The sequence below is a fragment of the Chiroxiphia lanceolata genome, chromosome 22 (assembly GCF_009829145.1).
Source record: "Chiroxiphia lanceolata isolate bChiLan1 chromosome 22, bChiLan1.pri, whole genome shotgun sequence".
Taxonomy (NCBI): Eukaryota; Metazoa; Chordata; class Aves; order Passeriformes; family Pipridae; genus Chiroxiphia; species Chiroxiphia lanceolata.
Genome location: NC_045658.1, coordinates 5,925,307 through 5,945,877, shown reverse-complemented (window position 1 = coordinate 5,945,877; position 20,571 = coordinate 5,925,307). Strand labels below are relative to the sequence as shown.

The window sequence follows — 20,571 nt, the reverse complement described above, 5'->3', positions numbered from 1 at the left end:
TGCTGGGAATGGGAAAGTGTAAAAGGAAAGGGGAGTGGAGGGAAACCCATCTTGTGTGCTGAACCAGGATTTCCCTGAAAAATCAGCTCACAAATACTTACAAGTTCTGCCAAGATCTCAGGGTCATTTACTCTTTGGCTCTTTGCAAAACAATTCTTAGTGGAGCTGAGACTTTATTGATATATTTCTATTTATATATTTCCAGCACATTTTTTGAGGGATGGGGGTGAAGTTTTGTGTAAACCAGACTATGAAGTCATGGGCAGAACACTTACTTTCCAGCCGTTTAAAATTAGGATGATTTAACAGCTCAGCTTGGTGATCTCAGAGGCCTTTCCCAGCTTTTTATGAGTCTATGAACACCAGCTTTTCAACCCTTGGAACAAAAGCTACACTCCAGAGATTTTCCCTTATTGCCATCGAGAACAAAGTAATCATTCAATAGCTCTTGTATTTATATTTAATTGTCTTCAAAAGGGTGTGTTACAATTGGAGGGGTGGGTGACATGTTAATGGATTAATAAACTATGCAGGGAGTTGTGCAAACTTAATTTCTGTCCTACAGCAAGAACGAACAAGATCATCTTATTGCATGAGAGATTCCAGAGGCTTTATCATCCCTTCAGCACAGAGATTAATCAGTCACAAATGCACATTCCAAAGGAGGACACAAATCACAGGAAATCTCCTTATCGAGTTAATGAGTGACTCGCCTCCCTCCATCCCTTCCTCCTGTGCAAGACAGACCATGGAAAATGCTCCATAAACCTCCAGATGATGAATTCAGCACTCAGGAGACAAGGCCAGGGATAAAGTTCCTCTCAGCTCCAAAAAGGAGCTGTTTTGAGAAGTCCAAAGCAGAGCTAAGGGAGGGTTTGTGACACTGGATGGGGCTCTCCAACGAACAGCACGGCTTTAAAAAACCAGTTCCACGTGTAGGACAAATAAGCAATACATTTAAAACAGAGCAAGTGCTACTGAGGGAGGGTGTTCCCACTGATCTGGGTTTTAGCAGAGAAGTATTTACATTTCTTTACAGCCCTAAGCCCTGAATTTTTAGACCAGTTGCTTCGTCACTAAGTATTTAATTTGTGGGTTTTTTCCAGCTCTGCTTTCCAGAGGAGCTTAGTGACAGCAAATTCAAGCCTGGGGCCGAAAGGAAAGAATCAGATTTACTCTTCTCCCCTAAAAAACTGACTTTGAAGTGTAGCTCAAGCTTAGCACTGGGTGGAAGCCCAGGACAAGATACTAAATATGTGCTAGGTGTGTGCAGAGGAATGATAGTGCTGGAGACTTATTGCCTGTAATTAGTCACAGAACAGGCTAATTAATCTCCATATATAGCTGCTCTGACAGCAGGACTCACATCCAGTTTGGTGAAATGATTGCAGTGGTGATGATCCAGGCAGGGCTGCACTGCTGTTTGGAGGTGTGCATTTGAAGGAGAAACAAAAATAAGTGCTCTAGATGGTCTTGCTGTCTGGCTTTTCTGGACTCACTGCTGCTCCTTGAGCTCAGCTGAGGGCTCAGAGCTCTGGAGTAACCTACTGGGAAAGCAAATTCCCGTGGTTTTGAGTTTCCTGCTCTCTCAGACTCCAGGTTCAGTGGCTGTTGAGAGCAGGAATGGATTTGGCCACATGGAATCTTTCTGAGAGTGCCCTGAATGAAAGGCCAGGGCAGTGAACAGTCAAGTCTAGAACGTGCTCAGAAGCTGCAAAAATAAAACTGTATTGACATTTAATAAATAGAGAACAGGCAGCAAGCAAGCAAGAGTGAGGGTTCACCACTTTGCCTTCTGTTTGTTATTTGTTGGGCATATTTATATAAAAGAGGGTACGGATTTGGGATCTATTATTCAGGTTGGTTGTTCCACCCAGCCAAGCCAAACCTTTAAGATTTCAGAGAACTTGGCTGAGGACACCTTTGGGCTCGACCACTAGGACACCTCAAGGGACAGTGCAGGCTGGGAGATGATCTCTGAGCTTCCCCTGACCCCTCCTTTTCATCCAAGTCTTTGTCCAAGCAGGATCCCTTGTTCTGCTGGGAATCAGTTCACTCCAGTCCGTCACGCTCTCTGTCTGTGCCTGTACCCCTGGGCCTCTGTAGCTGGAAGAACACAAGAAATACAATGTCAGCTTTATCCACCCTTCTCCAAATTTGACTGAGTCAGAGATCTCGCCCCTGTGGTCAGTTTTACTCTCCCTCCAGCCCCTTGCTGGGAAAAAGGCTGTGCTTCTGCACAGCCACACAGCTTCTGTTCAGCTCTTACTTCATCCTATCCAGAATCCCTTTTTGTTCCGTGGCAGGAAGTGGCTTCTGGGCAGCAGGAGGAAGAAAGAAGATGTGTTGTGTCTTAGTAACTGGCTTGAACAGTTACCTGGTCCCAGCCACGTTGGAGAGCGAAGGGTACGTTCCAAATTAAACAGTGTTTCCAGTGCCCATGCCAGCTTTTAGCAGTATTCCCACCCTTGGCATCCCAAAGTAGTTCCAGGACTGTCTCCACTGTACACTTTTCCTCCTGCCTGCCATGTGCTCCACTAGGAGGAGTCTTGCTCCGAAAAATAGGGAAAAAGAGCCCATCCTTGGTCACTTTGGTGCTGTGATGAAGCCCCATGACAAGCCAGCTGATGAGCACAGAATATTCTAGGCACTCTCTGTGCTGGTTCTCCAGCACCTCAGGGCTGATAGGAGAAATAGAAACTTCACTCACAGTATCCTGGAATGCCCAAATAAGGAACAACATAATCTTAGAGAAGCCCTAGAGAATTAGATAAGGGATGTAACTCAAACAAACAGCACATAAACTAAGCTCTGTGTACCCAAACAAGATAAAGAACAAACGTTACAGTTTTTGGGGGTGAAATACTACGATGCTGTGGCCGTTCAAGAACTGAGGTCAAGACAAGCAAGGAGACCCAGAAGGACCAAAAAAAGGACTTCCAATAAGGGTGTGATTACGTAAAGCAAACTAATGAATATGTATTAAGTAAGCAAGACCATCTAATGACTACGTGAACAGTGTGTGTGATAAAAAGTGTAATAAAAAGCCCTGTCCATCTGTCATTTGAGAGGAGCTCTCCTCCCAACGCCCTTTTTAACACCTACAAACTGGTGTTAAGGAGTTGGGTTTTGGAGCATCAGGGCCCTTCAGGATCCTGGGCTGAGGGCCCCAGGACGTGCCTTGCCCCCCCCAGCTCACCTGGCTGCATGTGCACCGTGCGGCAGAGCCTTCTGCCGGGCTGGCTCCTGTACACGGGCTTCACACAGACCTTGTTGGTGGTGCCCGAGGCCAGGTCTGTGAGCAGCACGCTGTGCACCCGCGGGGACACGCTGAGCACCGAGGACGGGCCCGTCTGCCGCCGGCACCGGACCTTGTAACCCAGGACCTGCCCGTCAGCAGAGTCCCAGGAGGCTTTCAGGGTGTTGGGGCCCATGTCCTCGAAGCGGAGGTGCCTCACTTTGGAGCCCTCTGGAGAAAGAAGATCCGTGTCACTGCTGTGGGACATTTGTGTGTCTATTCCCCCCCCGGCCAAGGAGGGGCTGCCAGCCAGCCTGGGCTTTGTTTTCTGTTGTTCACTGTTTTTTAACGGTAGCAAGAGATGAAGGATAAGATAGCAGTGACAATTAAACCAGTGTGTGGGCCATTCCACCGTTGGAAAGTTCTAATTTCTGCCTGCCAAGGATCCTGCCTGTCCCTGCTCTCCCAGGGGCCAGAAGCAGGAGGGATGGGGATTGAGGGCTGCCTCCTCCAGGTGGGGAGGAGTGGACATATGTGGCTTTAGAAAGGTTAACTCAGGTGATGTTGCCAATGTCTGGTATTTTGCTTAAAGCATCCAATCCCTGGATTCACGTGGGAATCCCACCTTCCATTAAATCCCAGACTAATAGCTTTTAGACCCAGTAGATGCACAGACCCAACATAACTCTACATCTCCACACTGGAGGAGCTCAGCCTAATTAGTCCTTAACTTTGTCCAGCACAAAGTACTTTTGTTTGCACCATTAGGCACTGACTGTGACCTCCCACACCCTCAGCTCTGTCATTTCCTGAGCTCCTCACTCTTGAGCCCTGATAAGAGCTGGACTTTGCCTCCTGCAACACCTTTACAGGTATTTCTTCAAAGGAGAAGCTTCTGCCGGTTAAACTTTTACTCCTTGAATGCTCAATCACAACGAACAGACATTCAGGAGACAGGAGGGAAAGGTAGTTTTCTTTCTCTTTTAGAGAGATCCATGTCTATTCTGCTCGTGCTGAACCAGCAGCATCAGCACCCCCTGTAACATCTGTTGTACTCTGTGTGTCTGATTCTCTTCAGTCCTCACACATCTGCTGCATCCTGATGGCACATCATCAGAAGCTGCAGCTTTCCCCTTGCCATCCCACCCCAGTAACTGGATTCAGAGCTCTCTGGCCTCACCTAGAGGCAGGTGGGAAAGACACAGGGACGCTCCAGAGACTCCTTGTGCTGACTCCTTGTTCCCTGCTGCTCACTCACCTTCCTGGGTGCACGCCTTGGCTGACAGGGATTTCTCCTTCCCCGACCTGTAGATTGCAGTCACTGTCACCAGGTAGGTGGTGTTGGGTGCCAGATTCTCCACCACGGTGCTGTTGTGCCTCCCATCCACCTCCAGCACCTTCACTGAGTTCCCTGGGAGGGGTCCATACAGGACCTGGTAGCCCATCACACTGTCCAGCGTGGGAGCCCAGCTCACGTGGAAGCTGCGTGGCCCAGACTCTGAGATGAGAACCTGAGCCGGGCTTATTTCCTCTGGAAGAAATGAAAAGAGATGTGAGTGAGGATGTAATTCAAGGCATAGGGATGCTGTCAGAGGAGCATAATTGACCTGCACCGTACTTGGCTTTCAGGAGGTGGAAGAAAATCAACCCAGCAAGTGGATGTTGACAGTCATCCATGCCAGCACAACCCCACTCAGCCTGAAGAGACTGGTTTCTCTACCTGTGCTGCATAGACTGGCCAGAATTACACAGCCAGAACTGTTCTTGTTCACAAGAAATTAATATCAGACACAAGTTCACCTTGGCTTTGCTTAGGTTTTCAGTGTGCCACCTTTTTGCACGCTGCCATCCAGCACAAATCTAAGTTACTCTCTGGCCCAAATGACTGGTCTGCACAGAGGGACTGGTTCCTGCTCCGAGCGTTCCCCCTCTCCTTCCCTCTTACACAGAGAGTTCCCATCAGTCACATACACCTGCTTCCAGCACCCTCCTCTCCCCCAGCTGCTCCTCCAGCCTCCAGGTAGGAGACAGGGAGCTCCTTGTTCCCAGAGCAGCTGCTCCAGCCTCGCACATTTTACCTGCCAGTGTGGTAACCCTCGTCGTCTGGGGAGGGAAGTAGTGGACGTTGGACTCAGGAATGAGGGCCACCTCATAAGTGGTTTCTGGTGCAAGGTTGCTCAGCACGAGGCTGGTGTGAGCCCCAGACACCTGCTTTGTCCTCTTCCTTGCTAGATCATCTGTTGGGGCATATTCCAGGGTGTAGTAGCCAGTTTCTTGGGAGAGGAGCTTGGGCCACATCAGACGGAAGCTGCTTGAGGTGACATCGACTGCGTGGAGCCGATTGGCTTGGAGAACATCTGCAAGGGAAACGGGGGCAGGAATCAATACACAGAACATGGAACATCTGAAATCCCAGCCCTCCTGGGTGGGAGATGCAGCTGGCAGCAGCACTGGCTGATCCCTGAAGTCACCAAGGTGTGGCTCATCCTGAGCTCCCTGTGGGAACCACCTCCCAGCCAAGCCAAACCACTGAATTCTGTCCTGTGTGTGAAGCAGCCCAGAGTGTGAAGAACTACATTTCTTCCTGCTCTCTGCCAGTGCCCAGTGGCCAGGAAGAAAGGGGCAGGAACTGGGGACTGCCCAGCATTGCTGAGCCAGCTGAATTCACCCCAGCTGAGGTCACTGCCCACGGGGTTTCACAGAGCTCTGTTGTTCGGTGACATTCAACATTCAGAGCCCTCTTGTGCCATCTCACCTCTCCCTGCCCCTGCACAGAGGCTTCTCTTCAAGGCTCATGCTACCTTTGAGTCTCAGACCCCAAATGCCAGGCACAAATACCTCTTCTGATGCTCACAGCTCCCCCAGCTTCCTCTGCTTCTTGACCCTTCCCACATGCGTGGCCTCCCAAGCCCATCTTGGGCAGAACTCCACTGTTCTCTGGTCTTCCAGAGGGGCAGAAACACACAGGACTTTGTTTCTCCAGGGGAGTGACACATGAAAACACAAAGATGCTCTTCTGTTTCTAAAGAATTTTTAGAAGCACCCTGAGCCTTGAAGAAGTGCATTTGCTCTGCACAGTGTCAATCCTGGAACATTATGACAGAACCCTCCAGCTCATGCCTAAATCCTTCATAGAGTCCTGTGGGTAGTTCTGTCTGGCTCCCCATTGCACAGAGGAAAAAGGAGGCACAAAAGTCTGCCCAGACCTGCAAAATGGGGTCACTTTGCACTCCCAGACTTGTCCTTTAACAGGGAGAGGATCAGCTTCTCCTCCTCCTCCGAGCTGCTCCAAGTCCCTGCCAACTCCCCTGTATACCAAGTAAAACAGCCTCAGTTTTTCCTCTGAGCTGTTCTTTGGCTCTCCCAGGCAGGCAGGAACATTTCCCTGCCTGCTCCGTGCCCTGCCCTCCCATCCACATGCTGCCAGCCAGCAGCACTCCACCCGCTTGGAGCGTGGAGAGGCTGGGAGAAGGATCAGAGGTCCTGGGATGCTGCACCCTTCTGTGAGCCCCACAGAACACCAGTGGCCAAGCCACGAAGGAACAGGGAGCAGAGGAAAGGCCTCAGTGCCAAAAGTCCTGCCAAAAGCTCAGGGAATGGAAATAAGTGAGCCTGGAGGCTCAGGGACACTGTGAATAAGTCGGGCACATCAAAGGGACAGGGCACAGGAAGCCCACGGCAAACAGCTCTGCCCCTCCTTGCCAGATCACAGATTCCTTAAGCATATAAAGAGGGCAATAATCCCCAGAAAATAGATGTCCATGGCATGCTTCCCAGCACCACCTTGTTCCCAGAGGGAAGCAGCAAGTTAATCTCCTGTATTAGACCTGTATTAGATCCAGCAACACTCAGAGACAGCTCATGACACACTTTTCCTTCCACCTCCTGCCTCTTGGTGACTTTGAAGCACTATTTTGCAGCCACAAGTTTGTTGGCATCCTCTGAACTCTGGCAAGGTCAGGATCAGACTTGCAGGAATGCTGCTGCTTTCCTGAGGGGCAACAGGTGAACCTTTCCAGCCCTGGGTACATGGTCCCCTCTCTGCTGCAGGGATTTGGGACAAACCACTTCTGCTTCACGGTTTTAGTTCTCTGGTTTGATATGGATGGGGGAGGATTCTGGTTCTGGGAGGGAGGGAATACACTCCTCCATTACCAGGGTGGATATTCAAGGTCTGAGATCCCTCCCTCTGGTCACCTGCTTATATTCAATTCCAGGTGAAGACATCAGAGGACTTAGAGTGAAGCCTTCACTGCGCCAGAAGTTATCCAGGACTTCATTTGAGATCAGAAATGTGTTACCCTGACCTGAGTACTCATGGGAAGTGGCTGATGTTTTGTGCCTGCTGGGCACGTGGGCTCCTGCAAAACTTGGCTCAGAAGGTGGAGCCTGAGGATGGAACAAGTCAGCAGCTGTCAGTTCAAGGGGCTGAGTGGAGAGCAAGTGGGTGCAAGCACAGAACCTGGTGTCACCTCAGAGGAATGCCCTGGTTTCACAAGGTTGGTCCTTCCCCAGGAGAGCACCAAATGCCATCTGTTGAGTACACACTGATATATAAGATGCAGTTGAAAGAGCCTGTGCTCCTTCCCAGCCCGAGTCCCTTTCCTTCCCACTTGGAAGGAGCCAGCTGTGCCATAGCCAGGCTGGCTGGCAGCTGCCTTCTGCAGACTTGTGTCGGGACCATGTGCCAAGGAAAAAGAGAGGGTGTGAACACACACACGGCCATCCACAGTCCCTGCTGCCTTGCACCCCTTCCACGTAGCAGCATCACTGGCACTATTTCAGGTCCACCATGTCTCTCTCTGTGGAGACTGAGCTGTTCCACAGAGGGTTCTCAGCCCACCTGAGGCAGCAGCAGCTTGGCAGGGACCGTTGTGGTGGGGTGTCTGTGGAGCAGGCACAGAACACCCCGTTCCTGGAAAGGAGGTGGAAGGTGGAGAGCAACTCTTGACAAAGCCTGTTTGTGCCTCTACAAAAGGCTTCACTGTTTTTTAACAGTAGCAAGAGATGAAGATGAAGATAGCAGCGACAATTAAACCAGTCTGGGCCATTCCACAGTTGGAAAGGCCAAATTTCTGCCTGCCAAGGATCCTGCCTGTCCCTGCTCTCCCAGGGGCCAGAAGCAGGAGGGGTGGGGATTGAGGGCTGCCTCCTCCAGGTAGGGAGGAGTGGACATATGTGGCTTTAGAAAGTTAACTCAGGTGATGTTGCCAATGTCTGGTATTTTGCTTAAAGCACCAACCCCTGGATTCACGTGGGAATCTCACCTTCCATTAAAATCCCAGACTACCAGCTTTTAGATCTGGTAGATGCACAGAATGCTGCCCTCAGGCACAGCAGGGTAGTTATTACCCTTGCAGACCTTATGATCTTCAAGACCATCTTGTGCTGCAGGAGATTTCTCATTTTGGGGTGCTGTTTTATACCATCTGGATCCAGGATGCTCTAGAAACTAAATAACCACTGAAACAAAACATCTGGGGGTCTGTGTGGTGGCTGGTACAGGAAAGGGGCTGTTGGCACTGCCCCATGCACAGGAGAGAAGTGGGTGTTTGGGGGAGAACACACAGTCCCTGCGTGTGGTTTGTTAAATGGTCACAGCTGGAAACAGGAAGGAATTGCTACACAGGGAAGATTCTGTGGAAAGGGTTACTGGGACACTAAACCCAGCTCCAACCAACTCACAGAGCAAAAGGCAAATAAGGAATTAAATCAGGATTTCCAATGGAGAGAGAACCTCCAGAAAATCCATGGAAAGTCTGCAAAGTCATAGTAACTCCCTCAGCATTCCAAACAAATCCAGAGGCACCTGGGAGGCTGCTTTGCAGTCAGGGCAGTCCCACAGTGATGGGCTGTGGAGAGAACACCCCATGGGCAGTGCAGAATGCAGGTCAGCAGGGGATACTGCCCTTGGCTTCCCAATGCCTGTCCTCTGGTCCAGAGTATGGCTTTGGATCTCCTCAGACCCCCTCCTGGATGCTTTAAAAACCTGGACTGATGAAAAATCTGACCTGCTGCCTGTTCCCTCTCACAGCAACGACCACAACCCCAGAGAAACCCCTTTGTGTCCTCCACCTCTGTCAGCTGGCACAGAGCCAGACAGACACACGTTTTAGAGGAAAAAAAAATCACCCTGAATATGAAAATCAAGTTCAAGGGGCTCAGACACCTCGCTCCCACAGTCAGCAGCCTCCTGCTGAGGTTGAATCGTTTGGGAAGCCTTTGGTTAACAGCCTGTGCAGGTGGGGGCATTTTCCTGCTCTGCTGGGATTGTACAGATGCCTGACCTGCATGACTCACTTCAAAGGCTTCTGGGGTTTTTAAGGAATCCAGAGAATACCCTGCCTGAGCCTCCTTCCTTCATTACCAACTAAACAACTCCTTACAAACACAAGCTCATCTCACTAACACATCTCCAAGAGGGAATTTGTCCCACTCAGTCACGGAACATTCCAAGGGGAGTAGAGATGTTTGTCCCAGACCTCCCAAAAGCTCTGGTTTATGTTTGGACCTGTAGCACTGTGGATAGTTTGCAAGGGCCCCAGGAGGACCACTGGTTTTGGGGGATTCTCCCTGCAGAGCCAGGCATTAACTCATCTTCATTAACACTTAAATAAATTAGTGGTGGGCTTATCTGGGCAACCAGCAGAGAGAGATTGTGCTGCTGCCCACACACACGGGTGTTTTGAAAGATTCCCTCTGGGTTGTTTGGCACTGTCATGTGGTTTTTTCATCTGAACTCATCTTCAGCCCCGTTCCAAACTCCCAGTGACCACAACTCCGCACCAGCCTACCTCGGATCCCATCCTGCAGCTCCTTGGTGATGATGGGCAGGTCATCCACGTCCACAAAGTGCAGGTGTTTGTCTGGGGGCTGGCTGGCAGCAGCAGAGAGCTCCAGGTAGTTGCCCCGGCCCGTGCTGACGATGAACACCGTCACCCCCATGTCCTTCAGCAGCTGCATGGGCTCCGAGATGTCATCAGTGGAGAAACCATCCGTCACCCAAACCAGCACCTTGGGCACGTCTGGCCGGGCTCCAGCCTCGCCGCTGAAGAGCTTTTCCTTGGCAAAGGACAGAGCTTTGCCCGTGTTGGTGTCTCCCATGAGCTGCCGCGTGTCCCGGATCGCCTGCCGCAGGCTCCCGCCAGACGGGTGCCGGTCAAACGGGAACTCCATGGTGGGAGTGGTGCTGATGTGGATGATGCTGGTCTGGACATCTCTGGGGCCGAAGGTGAAAGGTTGCAAAAGGTCCCACATGAACTCCTTGACCCTGGAGAACTCATAGTGGGAGACGCTGGCAGAGCTGTCCAGCAGGAAGAGGAGGTCCCCCTCCGTGTTGGAAATAGGCGGCCGGGGACCTGGAAGGGAAAGGGAGAGGGAAGAGTGTTAGAGGAGGGATGTGAACCCAAAGCCTGCCAGGGAAGCCTGGTTGTTCTGTGCCAAATCTGAGAATTCAGTGAGAGGTGTTTGCTGAGATGGCAGAGTTCCCCCAGACCTCCTGGAATGACAGGAGAAATCAGGCAGAGCCTTCAGAAATGGAGAAGGTTAAAGTTACTTGGAGGTGACTGTTTACAAGAGCCTGTGGTGACAGGACAAGGGGGATTCAAACTGACAGAGGACAGGTTTAGATTGGATATTAGGAAGAAATCCTTCCCTGGGAGGGTGGGGAGGCCCTGGCACAGGTTGCCCAGAGAAGCTGTGGCTGCTCCATCCCTGGACACATCCAAGGCCAGGTTGGATGGGCTTGGAGCAACCTGGGACAGTGGAAGGTGTCCCTGCCCATGGCAGGGGGTGGAAATGGATGATCTTTAAGGTCCCTTCCAAATCCATCCTGTGATTCTTTGATCCTCTGACTAATCTAGAGAGGCCAGGAGGAGGCAGGAGACCTGCCATGCACCTGGATCACAGCCAGTTCCATGTGACCAGCACAGCTCAGCCCCGTGCCACAGACACACCCTCCAGTGACCTGGCACTGAGAGCTGAGCAGAAAATGAAAGTGAAGTCCAGTGAGCTTTCCTGTGTGCCTGCAGCAATTGCCATTTCATCACCACATCACGCAGTGGAGCTGAACTGTGACCCACAGGTCCCTGCCACTAGTTCCTGGAACTCTTACTGGCATTCCAGCAGGGCTTTGTTTAGGGCTTCTGGCTGCACGAGCAAGGCAAGCACACGTAGCCATGGCTCTCTGCTTTTTTGGGGGGGAGGTTTAGGCTGGATACCAGGAAAAGGTTCTTCCCCCAGAGGGTGGTTGGGCACTGCCCAGGCTCCCCAGGGAGGTGGGCACGGCCCCAAGGCTGCCAGAGCTCCAGGAGCATTTGGACAATGCTCTGAGGGACAGGGTGGGATTGTTGAGGTGTCTGTGCAGGGCCAGGAGTTGGACTGGATGATCCTGATGGGTCCCTTCCAACTCAGCATATTCTATTATTTTCTCTCTGCTGGCAGAAGTACAAGCCACTGACTTGGCTGGCAGGACACAGGGAGAGATCTTGGAACACGGCTGTCACCTCCCTGGGGACATCGTGGTTCCTCTCTGGTTTGAGGAGTGTCACTCACTTCCCAAATGTTGCAACCAACAGCTGTAAAAGCTCCTGGCCCTGGCAGGGCGGGGGGCAGTGGCCAGAGGACACTGCTCACAAGCAGTAAACAACAGGGTCACATGCACAAACCCTGGGAGGGGAGTCTGGAGTTCACCTCGAGGGAGCAGACACAAGCAGAAATCTCACTGCTGCCAGAACTACCTGCACAGGGAATACCCCTGGGAAAACCAGCGTGGAACACCCCATTCAAAGAGAAGGACATCAAAGGAGAGTCACAGCCATGCCCTCTGGTCTGTACCCTGCAGGTCTGGGGCACCAAGAGAGCTGGGCAGAACACTGCCATCCTTTAAGCATAGCTGGGAATAGCTGTGTTAATTAGCAACAGCTACAGCCTGACACCACAAGGTTCTGCCTGCAGGGGAGAAAGCACTGATTAACAACAACTCATTAACAACTGGTTAACAAAACCAACAGCTAAACCCACTGGTGGGCACAACAGCTAAACCCACTGGTGGGCAGGGTGTATTTTGGAGCTGAAGGGACTGTCTGTGGGTGGAGCAGAAGCCTCATCCTTCATGCAGACAAACGCCATCTACCTAACACTTAGCCCTGCATGAGAGGCAAACAAATCGCTCCCGTTCGGATTTTGGCAGCAGAAAGAACCCGTAAAAAAAAAAATAAAAAAAAAATCGAGACAAAGGCTACACCGGGAGCGTGGCAACGCTTCCAAAGCCACTGGGCACCCCCTCGCCCTTCCCCTCATCCTTCCTCCTGCTCCTTGTCCCGCATCCAACCCAAACATGCCATCCGTGCCAGAGGTGGGGCTGTGGAGGTTGGTTGCCACTAAATCCCTGCCTTACGCAAGCGGCTGCTGTTTTCGGGCAGTTCCCTCGCTCCAGACGGAGGGATGATTGGCTGTTCGGCAGCGTGCCAAGTGAGGATCTCTCACTTCCAGCGGGATTTGGAGGGAAGAGGCATCCATGAGCGCTTCCCTGTCAGGTCTTCGCTTGGAATAACTCTGCACACCTCTTATCACTGCGGTCCCTGCGCTCTGCTTTACTCCAGGGAACCACAGGGAGCACAGGGCAGGGTCCTCTTGTCACTGCCTGGTCAATAAACTCAGATCAGCCACGCAGAGAAGTGTTTGGAAGGGACTGATAGGGGAGCAACACGTCACTATGGAGACACGGTGCTGCCTGTTGGCTTTTCCAGGAGAAAAACAGCTGGCCAGACTTCCCTGTGATGCTGACAGGAGACATCCGCTTCCAGAGCTCCCCCTGCTCTCAGCTGGGACCTGAACACATGCCACACGCCTGATTTACGTGGGGCTTGGAGCTCGTGGAGCATAATTACAGCCAGAAAAGATCATGTCCTGTCTTGGTTAACTGTGCTTGACATTCCACATTTGTCTTCTCATCTCGTTGTTTGGCCACGCGAGGGAAAAAAAAAGTTCTCCTGTGAGTGGAGGCAGGTTTGGAGGCTGAGGAACACGGACTCTGCTTCCCTGTGGCCCCTTTGGATCACAGTGAGAGGCAGGAGGGGAAAGGCACCACCTCTCCCAGACAGAGAGGTGTCCCACCGAGCCACCCAGGAGGGGTTTTACACTTCAAACCACATCAGAGGGGGCTGTGCCAGGGGAGAGGGGTTGATCACACACCTGATTGAGGAGCTGAGCCCCACCAAGCACAATAAACCTGTGTGACTAAAAGCCCAAACTGCCTGTGCAGGTTCCAGCTCGTCTGTGCCACGGATTTCAGGCTGAGGGTTGAGAAACGGCCCTTCAGACAAATCCCAACAGCAGGAAGGAAGCTGTGCTGCCACCTCTTAGGATCTTTTCGGGAGTTTCATTATCTCTGCTCTTTTATTTGGAGTCTCGAGAGTTCTGGAATTGTGGAATTACAGCAGGTGCTGAGCTGTGCTTCAGAGATCAGTAAGGGCTCCCTACAAAGTGGGTATGGATGGGCCAAGTCTTCATTTTTCCCTCACTGCCCCCACAGGGATGGCAACATCCCCATCATTTTCAGCTGATGCTCGTCCAGAGTAACCCAGTAATGACGATCTGATTTCATTTATCAAAGCCCAGACTATCAAATGGTCACACTTTACACTGATGCACCAGAGATCTGAATCTGGACCCAAAGAGGAAAGTGGTGGAACCGTGTGATGCTCTGCCTTGACTCTCTGCCTTGGTGCATGAAATCAATACCCACTGCCCTGAACAATCTAATCATTCCTGAACGTGTGGAAGCACCACTGGCCGTCCAGCAGCTTCTTCCCTTTGCCCACTGCAGCTGGAATGAAGCCACAATCCTTCACCTTCGGTCAAGTCCCAAGGGAACAGGGTTATGGACACACATCCTGACCTCTCAAACAGCCCCTCTCGGTGTGGGATCACGGCACAGCATCCCAACACCTCTGGACAAGCACCATCCCATTCCCAGGAGCCCTCCCAGGCCAGCTGCTCGCTCGGGGCTGCCTTAGGGAGCACCCAGAGGAGCTGAGGAGGCTCCACATCAAAAAGCTGCTGGATGGGCATCTCCCCCCCCCCCAGGTTCATTCCCCTGCGGGTGCCCAGCAGTGTGCAGCCAAAGGCAGCCCAGCAGTAACACAGCACACACCTCTGCCTCTGGAGCGAGGCACAATCCTTCTGGAATGCCGTGGCTTGCTCTGTCACATGCCCTGAAGGTCTGAGCATTGTTTTTAGCCCTGGGAAGCTGCCACATACACTGCCAGGGCAGCAGAGTGGCAGGACAATAGGACTGACGGCTGCCTGCGTGGACTTTGAGCGCTGTGGCAATGCCAGAAGCAGCAGCACCATTCCTGAACCAGCCTGGGACACTGAGGGACAGAATCCAGCACCCTGCAAGGAGATCTGAGCCACAGACACAGCCTGCCCTGGGTACCAGAAGCAGAATCAGACCCCAGCAGTCTGAGCTGCTCGCTGAGTCCGAGGACCTCCTGTCCACAGAGACATGAGGTTCACTCTCCTTTCCCACTGGATTGCACTTCCCAGGTGCAGTGAAAACCAGACACAACCAGCACTACCCCTGCAGCCCCAGAACCTTTTCTACTTGTGAGGAAAAAGGCAGTTCAAAAATGAATTGCACCAGCTCAGCCACCACGGTGTGGGATGAATCTCTGCCCAGCACCACAGTGCAGGGACCAGGAATGAGACATTCACCTCCTCCACATCCCTTTTCCCACTGTCAGTTCTGCAGGACTGACCCACAGTCGTTTTCCACGAACAGTATCCAAGAGAAAGCATTTTAAAGAGAAACTGTAATAATTGAATTACAGAGATTAGCAAGAGGAGAAGACAAGGATAGTGTTAATCACTGGTTTCACTTCTCTTAACGCATGTCCTCCAGTGCAGAGGTAACAGTGAGGAGCAAGGATTTTTTTCCATATGATTACACTGAACTCTGCAAGTTTTTGAAACAGTTTCCTTTTCCCTACTGGAAACAAACAGGACAACATTTCCAATAGGCGATTTTAGACAGGTTTGTTTGTTTGTTTGTTCTGTCCTTGCAAAGGAACACACGAGTATAACTATACACCTAAAGCATCAATACAACCTCAGCTTTTATTCTGAAAAGGTTTCGGGAGAAGCTCTGAGGAGCAGGAGGTATTAAATGGGGGAAAGCACCACGGCAATGCCTCGCCTTTCCAGGCACTCACCTCGCTCAGGTGTGTCCTGTCCCGCAGCAAACGGCAGCCACAGACCGAGAGAAAGCACTGCCTTGGCCAACATAGCAAAGCCTGGTCCTGGGCAAACTACCTTAAATCCAGCAGCTGGGCTCTGTGAAGGCAGATGAAAAGCTTAAGATCAGTCATAGTACGCCAGATCCCGGGGTGCCACTTCCACGCTGCTCATGCCTTGGGATCCGGCTGCTCCTCCCCGTGTGTTTCGCTGGGCTGTGGTGTAAGCTCTGGCTCCTGGAGGCAATTTTCCTTCCTCCCCCCCCCCACTCCTTTTAGAGTCATAAATCCATCTTGACAGGAATAGCTGGAGGAGAGGCACACACGGCACCCCTGCTGCTCTTCCTCTCCCCGAGTTAAGCTTTGCCCCAGGAGCGGGGGATTCGGTTGCAGCCTGAGCGCAGCTGGGCTGGTTCGAAAAATATATCCCCGCAGATAAAAACTTTGGCCCTGCGAGACACTGGCAGCGGGCCAGCTGCCAGGGGGGGAAAAAAAGGAGGGAAAAGCTCAGAGAAATCCAAAGCTCTCTGCTCTGGAATGAGCTGGAAGAAGGAGAAACACGTATATAAAGGAAAGAAAAAAGTAGAAAGGCTGGGGAGCTGCCCTGCCCTGGGAATATTGGCTAATCTTCGGGGAGGAGGCACGGAGCATTCCGCAGGTCCTAGTGCTGCCCAGCGCGTCCCTGCCCTGCCTGGGGGGCTCACGGGGGGACACACGGACCTGCTGTGCCCTGGGGAAGGGCTGGTGCAGTCACAGAGCCTGCAGGACGGAGCTGCTGCCGGGGTGGGAGAGGGCATGGAGCGATCCTGGGAATTGCGGAGCGCCCGTGGATCGTCTCCCTCGGCGTGGTGTTAAATACGTCCTCGGGTCTGTGATCCTGAGTCAGAGGGGACTCACACGCCTAAAGATAAACCTGTGACAAACGTCTTGCTGGATGGAGGGGCTCAGAGTCTGGCAGAGAGCAAATACCAAAGCCCCCAAGGGTCAGCCTTCACTGGCTGCAGCCTCTCAATGCTCCTGTGCAGGAGAATCAGCCAGAACACAAACCAAACCAAACCTTACCCTTCTCCCGGCTGTCCTGCTCTCCATGGATCTGCTTCTGGCTCCTACTCATCAGCTACAGGTGACAACAGCCCCTTTCCCTCTTTCCCTGTGGGTTTTTGGCTGCTTCTGGACAGATCCAAGATGTTACTCGTAGAGGAAAAAGCTGGAAAGTTCCACCTAATTATGAAGAGACTCATCAACCATCACCTCCTTAACACAGGGAGTGTTTCAGCCTGACCAACAGGACAGGCTGAAAAACAGCAGAGGAGGAATGCTCAGAATTTTGTGGGATTTGTGAAACCAGTGAGCAATATTTCCCCCAGTTTGATTTTTCTCTACCCCGGGGGATTGCCAAAAAAGCAAAGAGGGGTTAGGGGCCAAGGGGTGTGCAGGGTGGAAAAAAGTTGTATCCAAACTCACCCTCCAAGTGGAAAGTCAGAACAGGCCTAAAAAATTGGATCTAATTGAGAGACCATGGATTCAGTCAGCTAATTGAGCACTTGGTTGGTGTTCCCCTGCCAGCCTGGTACCATGTGCCTCACACAGGAGCTGTGCAGTATCAGGCTGTGCAATAACTGTGTCCCATGTGGCCCTGTATGAGTGACAGCATCATCCACTGGTTCCTAAGGGCTGGGATAAGCATTATCCCAGGTACTCAAGAGAAGGAGATACCCCTGCTCTCATCCTGAGACCCCCTCAAAGGTGCCAGTCTGGGTCCTGAGGCAGTAGGAGGAGCAGGTACTGTGGCAGAGGAGCTGTCAGTCTGCAGCCTCACGTGGCAAGGAATTTTTCCAGGGAAAAATTACACAGCAAAGCAAATCACACCATGGTCTAATTCACCAATCTGAGCAAATTCATCAGCTCCTTTTGCACAGATTCACATTCCATTCAGGTGCTGCTGCATTGACCATGGTGGCAGCCAAGAAGGTAAAAGGCTTTCCAAGCCCCTGCTGAGTGCAGGATTTGTCCAGTCTCATCCTTGTTCTCTCCTGGTGTGTGTGTCCTGCTTGCTGCTCTCACACTGGCTGGATTCTGGACCTGGGATACCGAAGGGATGAGCTGGAGGAAGCAAGTGTTGCCCCACTGCAAACCATTTGCTTCTCATCATCGAACCCAGACAGTCCTGCCCCATCCTCCTCCTGCCCCAATGTCCTGTTCTGAGGAAATGATCTAGAAATGCTCTGGGTCTTGTTCCCAGGGCTCTCAGATGCACATCCAGAGCCCCTTGAACAGGGCTGGTGGGTATCTGATCTCCTTCCATTACTCACTTCCCAAGGAAGTGTTGCTCATCTTAGAATAATTCCCTTTTTTTGCCATTTTATCAATGTGAATGCCATTCAGCCTCACACCCTGCAGCCTGGAGGGATTTCAGCCTTTATGTCCCTGTAGGTCCTGCTGGGATAGGTGGAAGCAGGAAAAAGCAGCCTGGAAAATAATTAGATCTTTACACAGTTTGGGTTTATTTTTAAACTTTACAGTAATTGGCAAATCCTGTTTCCAGTAAGGCTGGTGCCTGCTCATACTGATTCTTTCCTGGATGCATCCTGCACTCTTGAAGTGTCACTCCAGATCTGCTCCTGCATAAACTGAGCTCAAACTCTGGCTGCAGATCTCAGCTCAGGCTCAGCTCCCCATCACTGCTAAGCTCAGGTTCTCCACCTGCCTTGGACTTGGCCAAAATTCCCCCCAGGGGTGATCCAGGCACAGAACAGCTCAGGATCAACTGACAACTGCAAGAAGGAAAAAACAAAAAATCCCCAAATGAAAGCCACCACCCCACCACCCCCAACCAACCACATTTTGGTCGTGATGTTGCTGAGGGAGGCTCAGGCAGGTACACACATTTTATAGAGCACAAGCCCTCAGCTTGTTCTGGTGTCGTGCTGTGGCTGCTGTGACACTCCAGGGATGTAAACAACCCACAATTTCTGGAGAGATGCAACATCCTCTCCGAGACAAATGACTGCAGCTGGAACAAACACGGGCTTTTGGGAACACAGCCTTGTTTCAGCTCCACATAGGCGGGTTTGTTTGCTGGGGGAATCTATATATGGCAGTTTGGAAATTCCCCATTTGGAAAGGAAGCGGAGCGGCTTCACAAGCACCGGGAGGATGACGGGGGTGAAAACTTCCCCTTGAGCTCCAGGGCAGGTTTGTGCAGCCCAGCACAGGTGGGGAGATACCCAAGGAGCCAGGGATCCAACTGGAATCCACGCACCAGGTCTTGGGCTGGAAGGCCAGACCCCAGCAGAGGATGCTGAGAGCAACTGAAACACCAACAGCATTCCCAGCCAGCTCCAGGTTTTCCCCCAAAATGACCAGGCACAGCTCATCTCACGGCCCCCCCCCCCCCCCCAAAATGACCAGGCACAGCTCATCCCACTGCCCAAGTCACACTCAGCTGCTACACAGCTCCAGGCTGCATGGCCAGAGGGCATGAACTTGAACTCCCTGACCCCAGAAATGCCAGCCTGACTCCCAGCAGAGGATCAGGCCCCATGCTGCCACTTCTCAGTTAACAGTGTGTGGTGGAGTCTCCAGCCTCAAGTCATCTCTTATTTTTGTTCGACTTGGAAGACAAACTACAAAAATAGATGTGTTTACTTGCTGCATTCACCAGTTTTATGTTTCTCAGGAGTCGACCAGTGCCTAGGAATGACTCCACAGTGAGGTAAGGTCTAGCTTTATAGATGATCTCTTTTATCCCAAAGCATCCTAAAATGTCACACAACACAAGAATGCAGCCAATTCTGGGATGAAGAGCAGGAGCAGCCTAGACTCTCAACCCTAAATTCAGAGTGCCTCAACCCTAAATTCAGAGTACCCCAAGTCCAGAGATTTCATTTTCTCCTGCCTGGAACTGCTGTAATTCCTTTGGCTCATCCTAACTGCTCACAGTTAGAGCAGGCTACCCCACACAGGGCAAACCAGTGAAGGGGTAAACCAGGAGAAACAGCAAAAGACAACGTGGACCTTTGCTCTTTCAGAGGCTTCTGGATGCCTCCTGTTGTCAGGTAGGTCAGAAATAGCCCAGCTGCCTGTCCCTGTCCCTCCCTGTTACTGTGAGGGCTGCCCTGGTGTGCAGCAGGCTGAGTTCAGAGCTGTTGGGATGTCAGAATGATCCTCCAGCCCTCTGCAGAGATGCCAGTGCTGTCCACAGGCATCAGCTTCCCTGCCAAGGAGGAGCTGGCAGAGCCCTTTGCCTCACTGCTTCATCCTCGGCTTCCAGCTCAGCCCAGGAGGAGGAGGAGGAGGAGCAGGGTGGGGAACATTGATCCCCCAAAGGAACAGGCAGGACACAGGCTGAGCCATCCTGGTGTGTCCCAAAGCACAGATTCCCCCAAATCACACATTGTCTGTGCAGTGACCACAAGCCCAACCCCAGCCCCAGGGGAGGAGGGCACAGATGGGCAAAAACCTTTGACTTCTGGGGCCTGAGGTTTTCCCAGCAGAGTGTTCTCAGTCCCTGCTTTGCAATGACAGTGCTGCCATAGATAAGGGGGTGGATGTTGCTTGTAAAGAACTGACCCCACAGTGCCAGGAACTGCACAGGAGGGAGGGCACAAACCTGGATGAGCCCCTGATAGTCCCTAGCAGGGACCCACCAGGTCCTGAGGACCAACATCTCCTTCCAAAGACTGGAAGACTTGTCCTAAATGCTTCAGAGCTGCCTGGTCACACAGAGGACTTGGGGAAGAGTGACTGATTCAGCTCACAGATTCCCAAATCCTTGATGAACCACCTTCTCCATGCAGCTCCTACTGCATGTCCAAGCCTAATTCCTTGGGCTTAGCAGGGCACGTGGGTTTGATGGCTCTGATCAGGGGGGAACCCTCATGTTTACCCCTGAGAATCTCTAGCAGAGATTCTCCAAGACTTCAGAGTCCTGCTTCATTTCCTCCACAAAACAGGATTTTACTGCCTTTTTCCCAGCTGGACCCAAACTGTAGCCTCTCTTTGCCTGCTAGGAAGCCAAATAGCTCCAAGAATTGGACCCACTTCTAAGCAGTACAAGTGAGGTCTGGATGTAGTGGTCAATTTTTAACCAAAGGC

The 20,571-nt window shown here is 51.8% G+C and overlaps 1 protein-coding gene across 1 annotated transcript; it reads right to left on the bottom strand.

The window, feature by feature from the left end:
• Positions 1-437: 437 nt before the first annotated feature.
• VWA1 (von Willebrand factor A domain containing 1) lies at positions 438-16,064 on the bottom strand. The gene is made up of 6 exons (XM_032709184.1): positions 15,454-16,064; positions 10,033-10,596; positions 5,317-5,595; positions 4,497-4,769; positions 3,200-3,469; positions 438-2,106 (listed from the first exon to the last, which is right to left on the bottom strand). The coding sequence occupies exons 1-6, from the start codon at positions 15,524-15,526 to the stop codon at positions 2,066-2,068; spliced, it is 1,500 nt and encodes a 499-aa protein (XP_032565075.1). The 5' UTR covers positions 15,527-16,064; the 3' UTR covers positions 438-2,065.
• Positions 16,065-20,571: the final 4,507 nt, after the last annotated feature.

What these genes read in the sequence shown, in the direction of transcription:
- VWA1 (XM_032709184.1), bottom strand. Translation starts at nt 15,526, where the DNA reads ATGTTGGCCAAGGCAGTGCTTTCTCTCGGTCTGTGGCTGCCGTTTGCT. An exon ending in GAGGGTTACCACACTGGCAG is followed by an intron (nt 4,770 to 5,316) that starts GTAAAATGTGCG and finishes CATTTCTTCCAG; the next exon opens with AGGAAATAAGCCCGGCTCAG. An exon ending in CAAGGCGTGCACCCAGGAAG is followed by an intron (nt 3,470 to 4,496) that starts GTGAGTGAGCAG and finishes TTCTTTCTCCAG; the next exon opens with AGGGCTCCAAAGTGAGGCAC.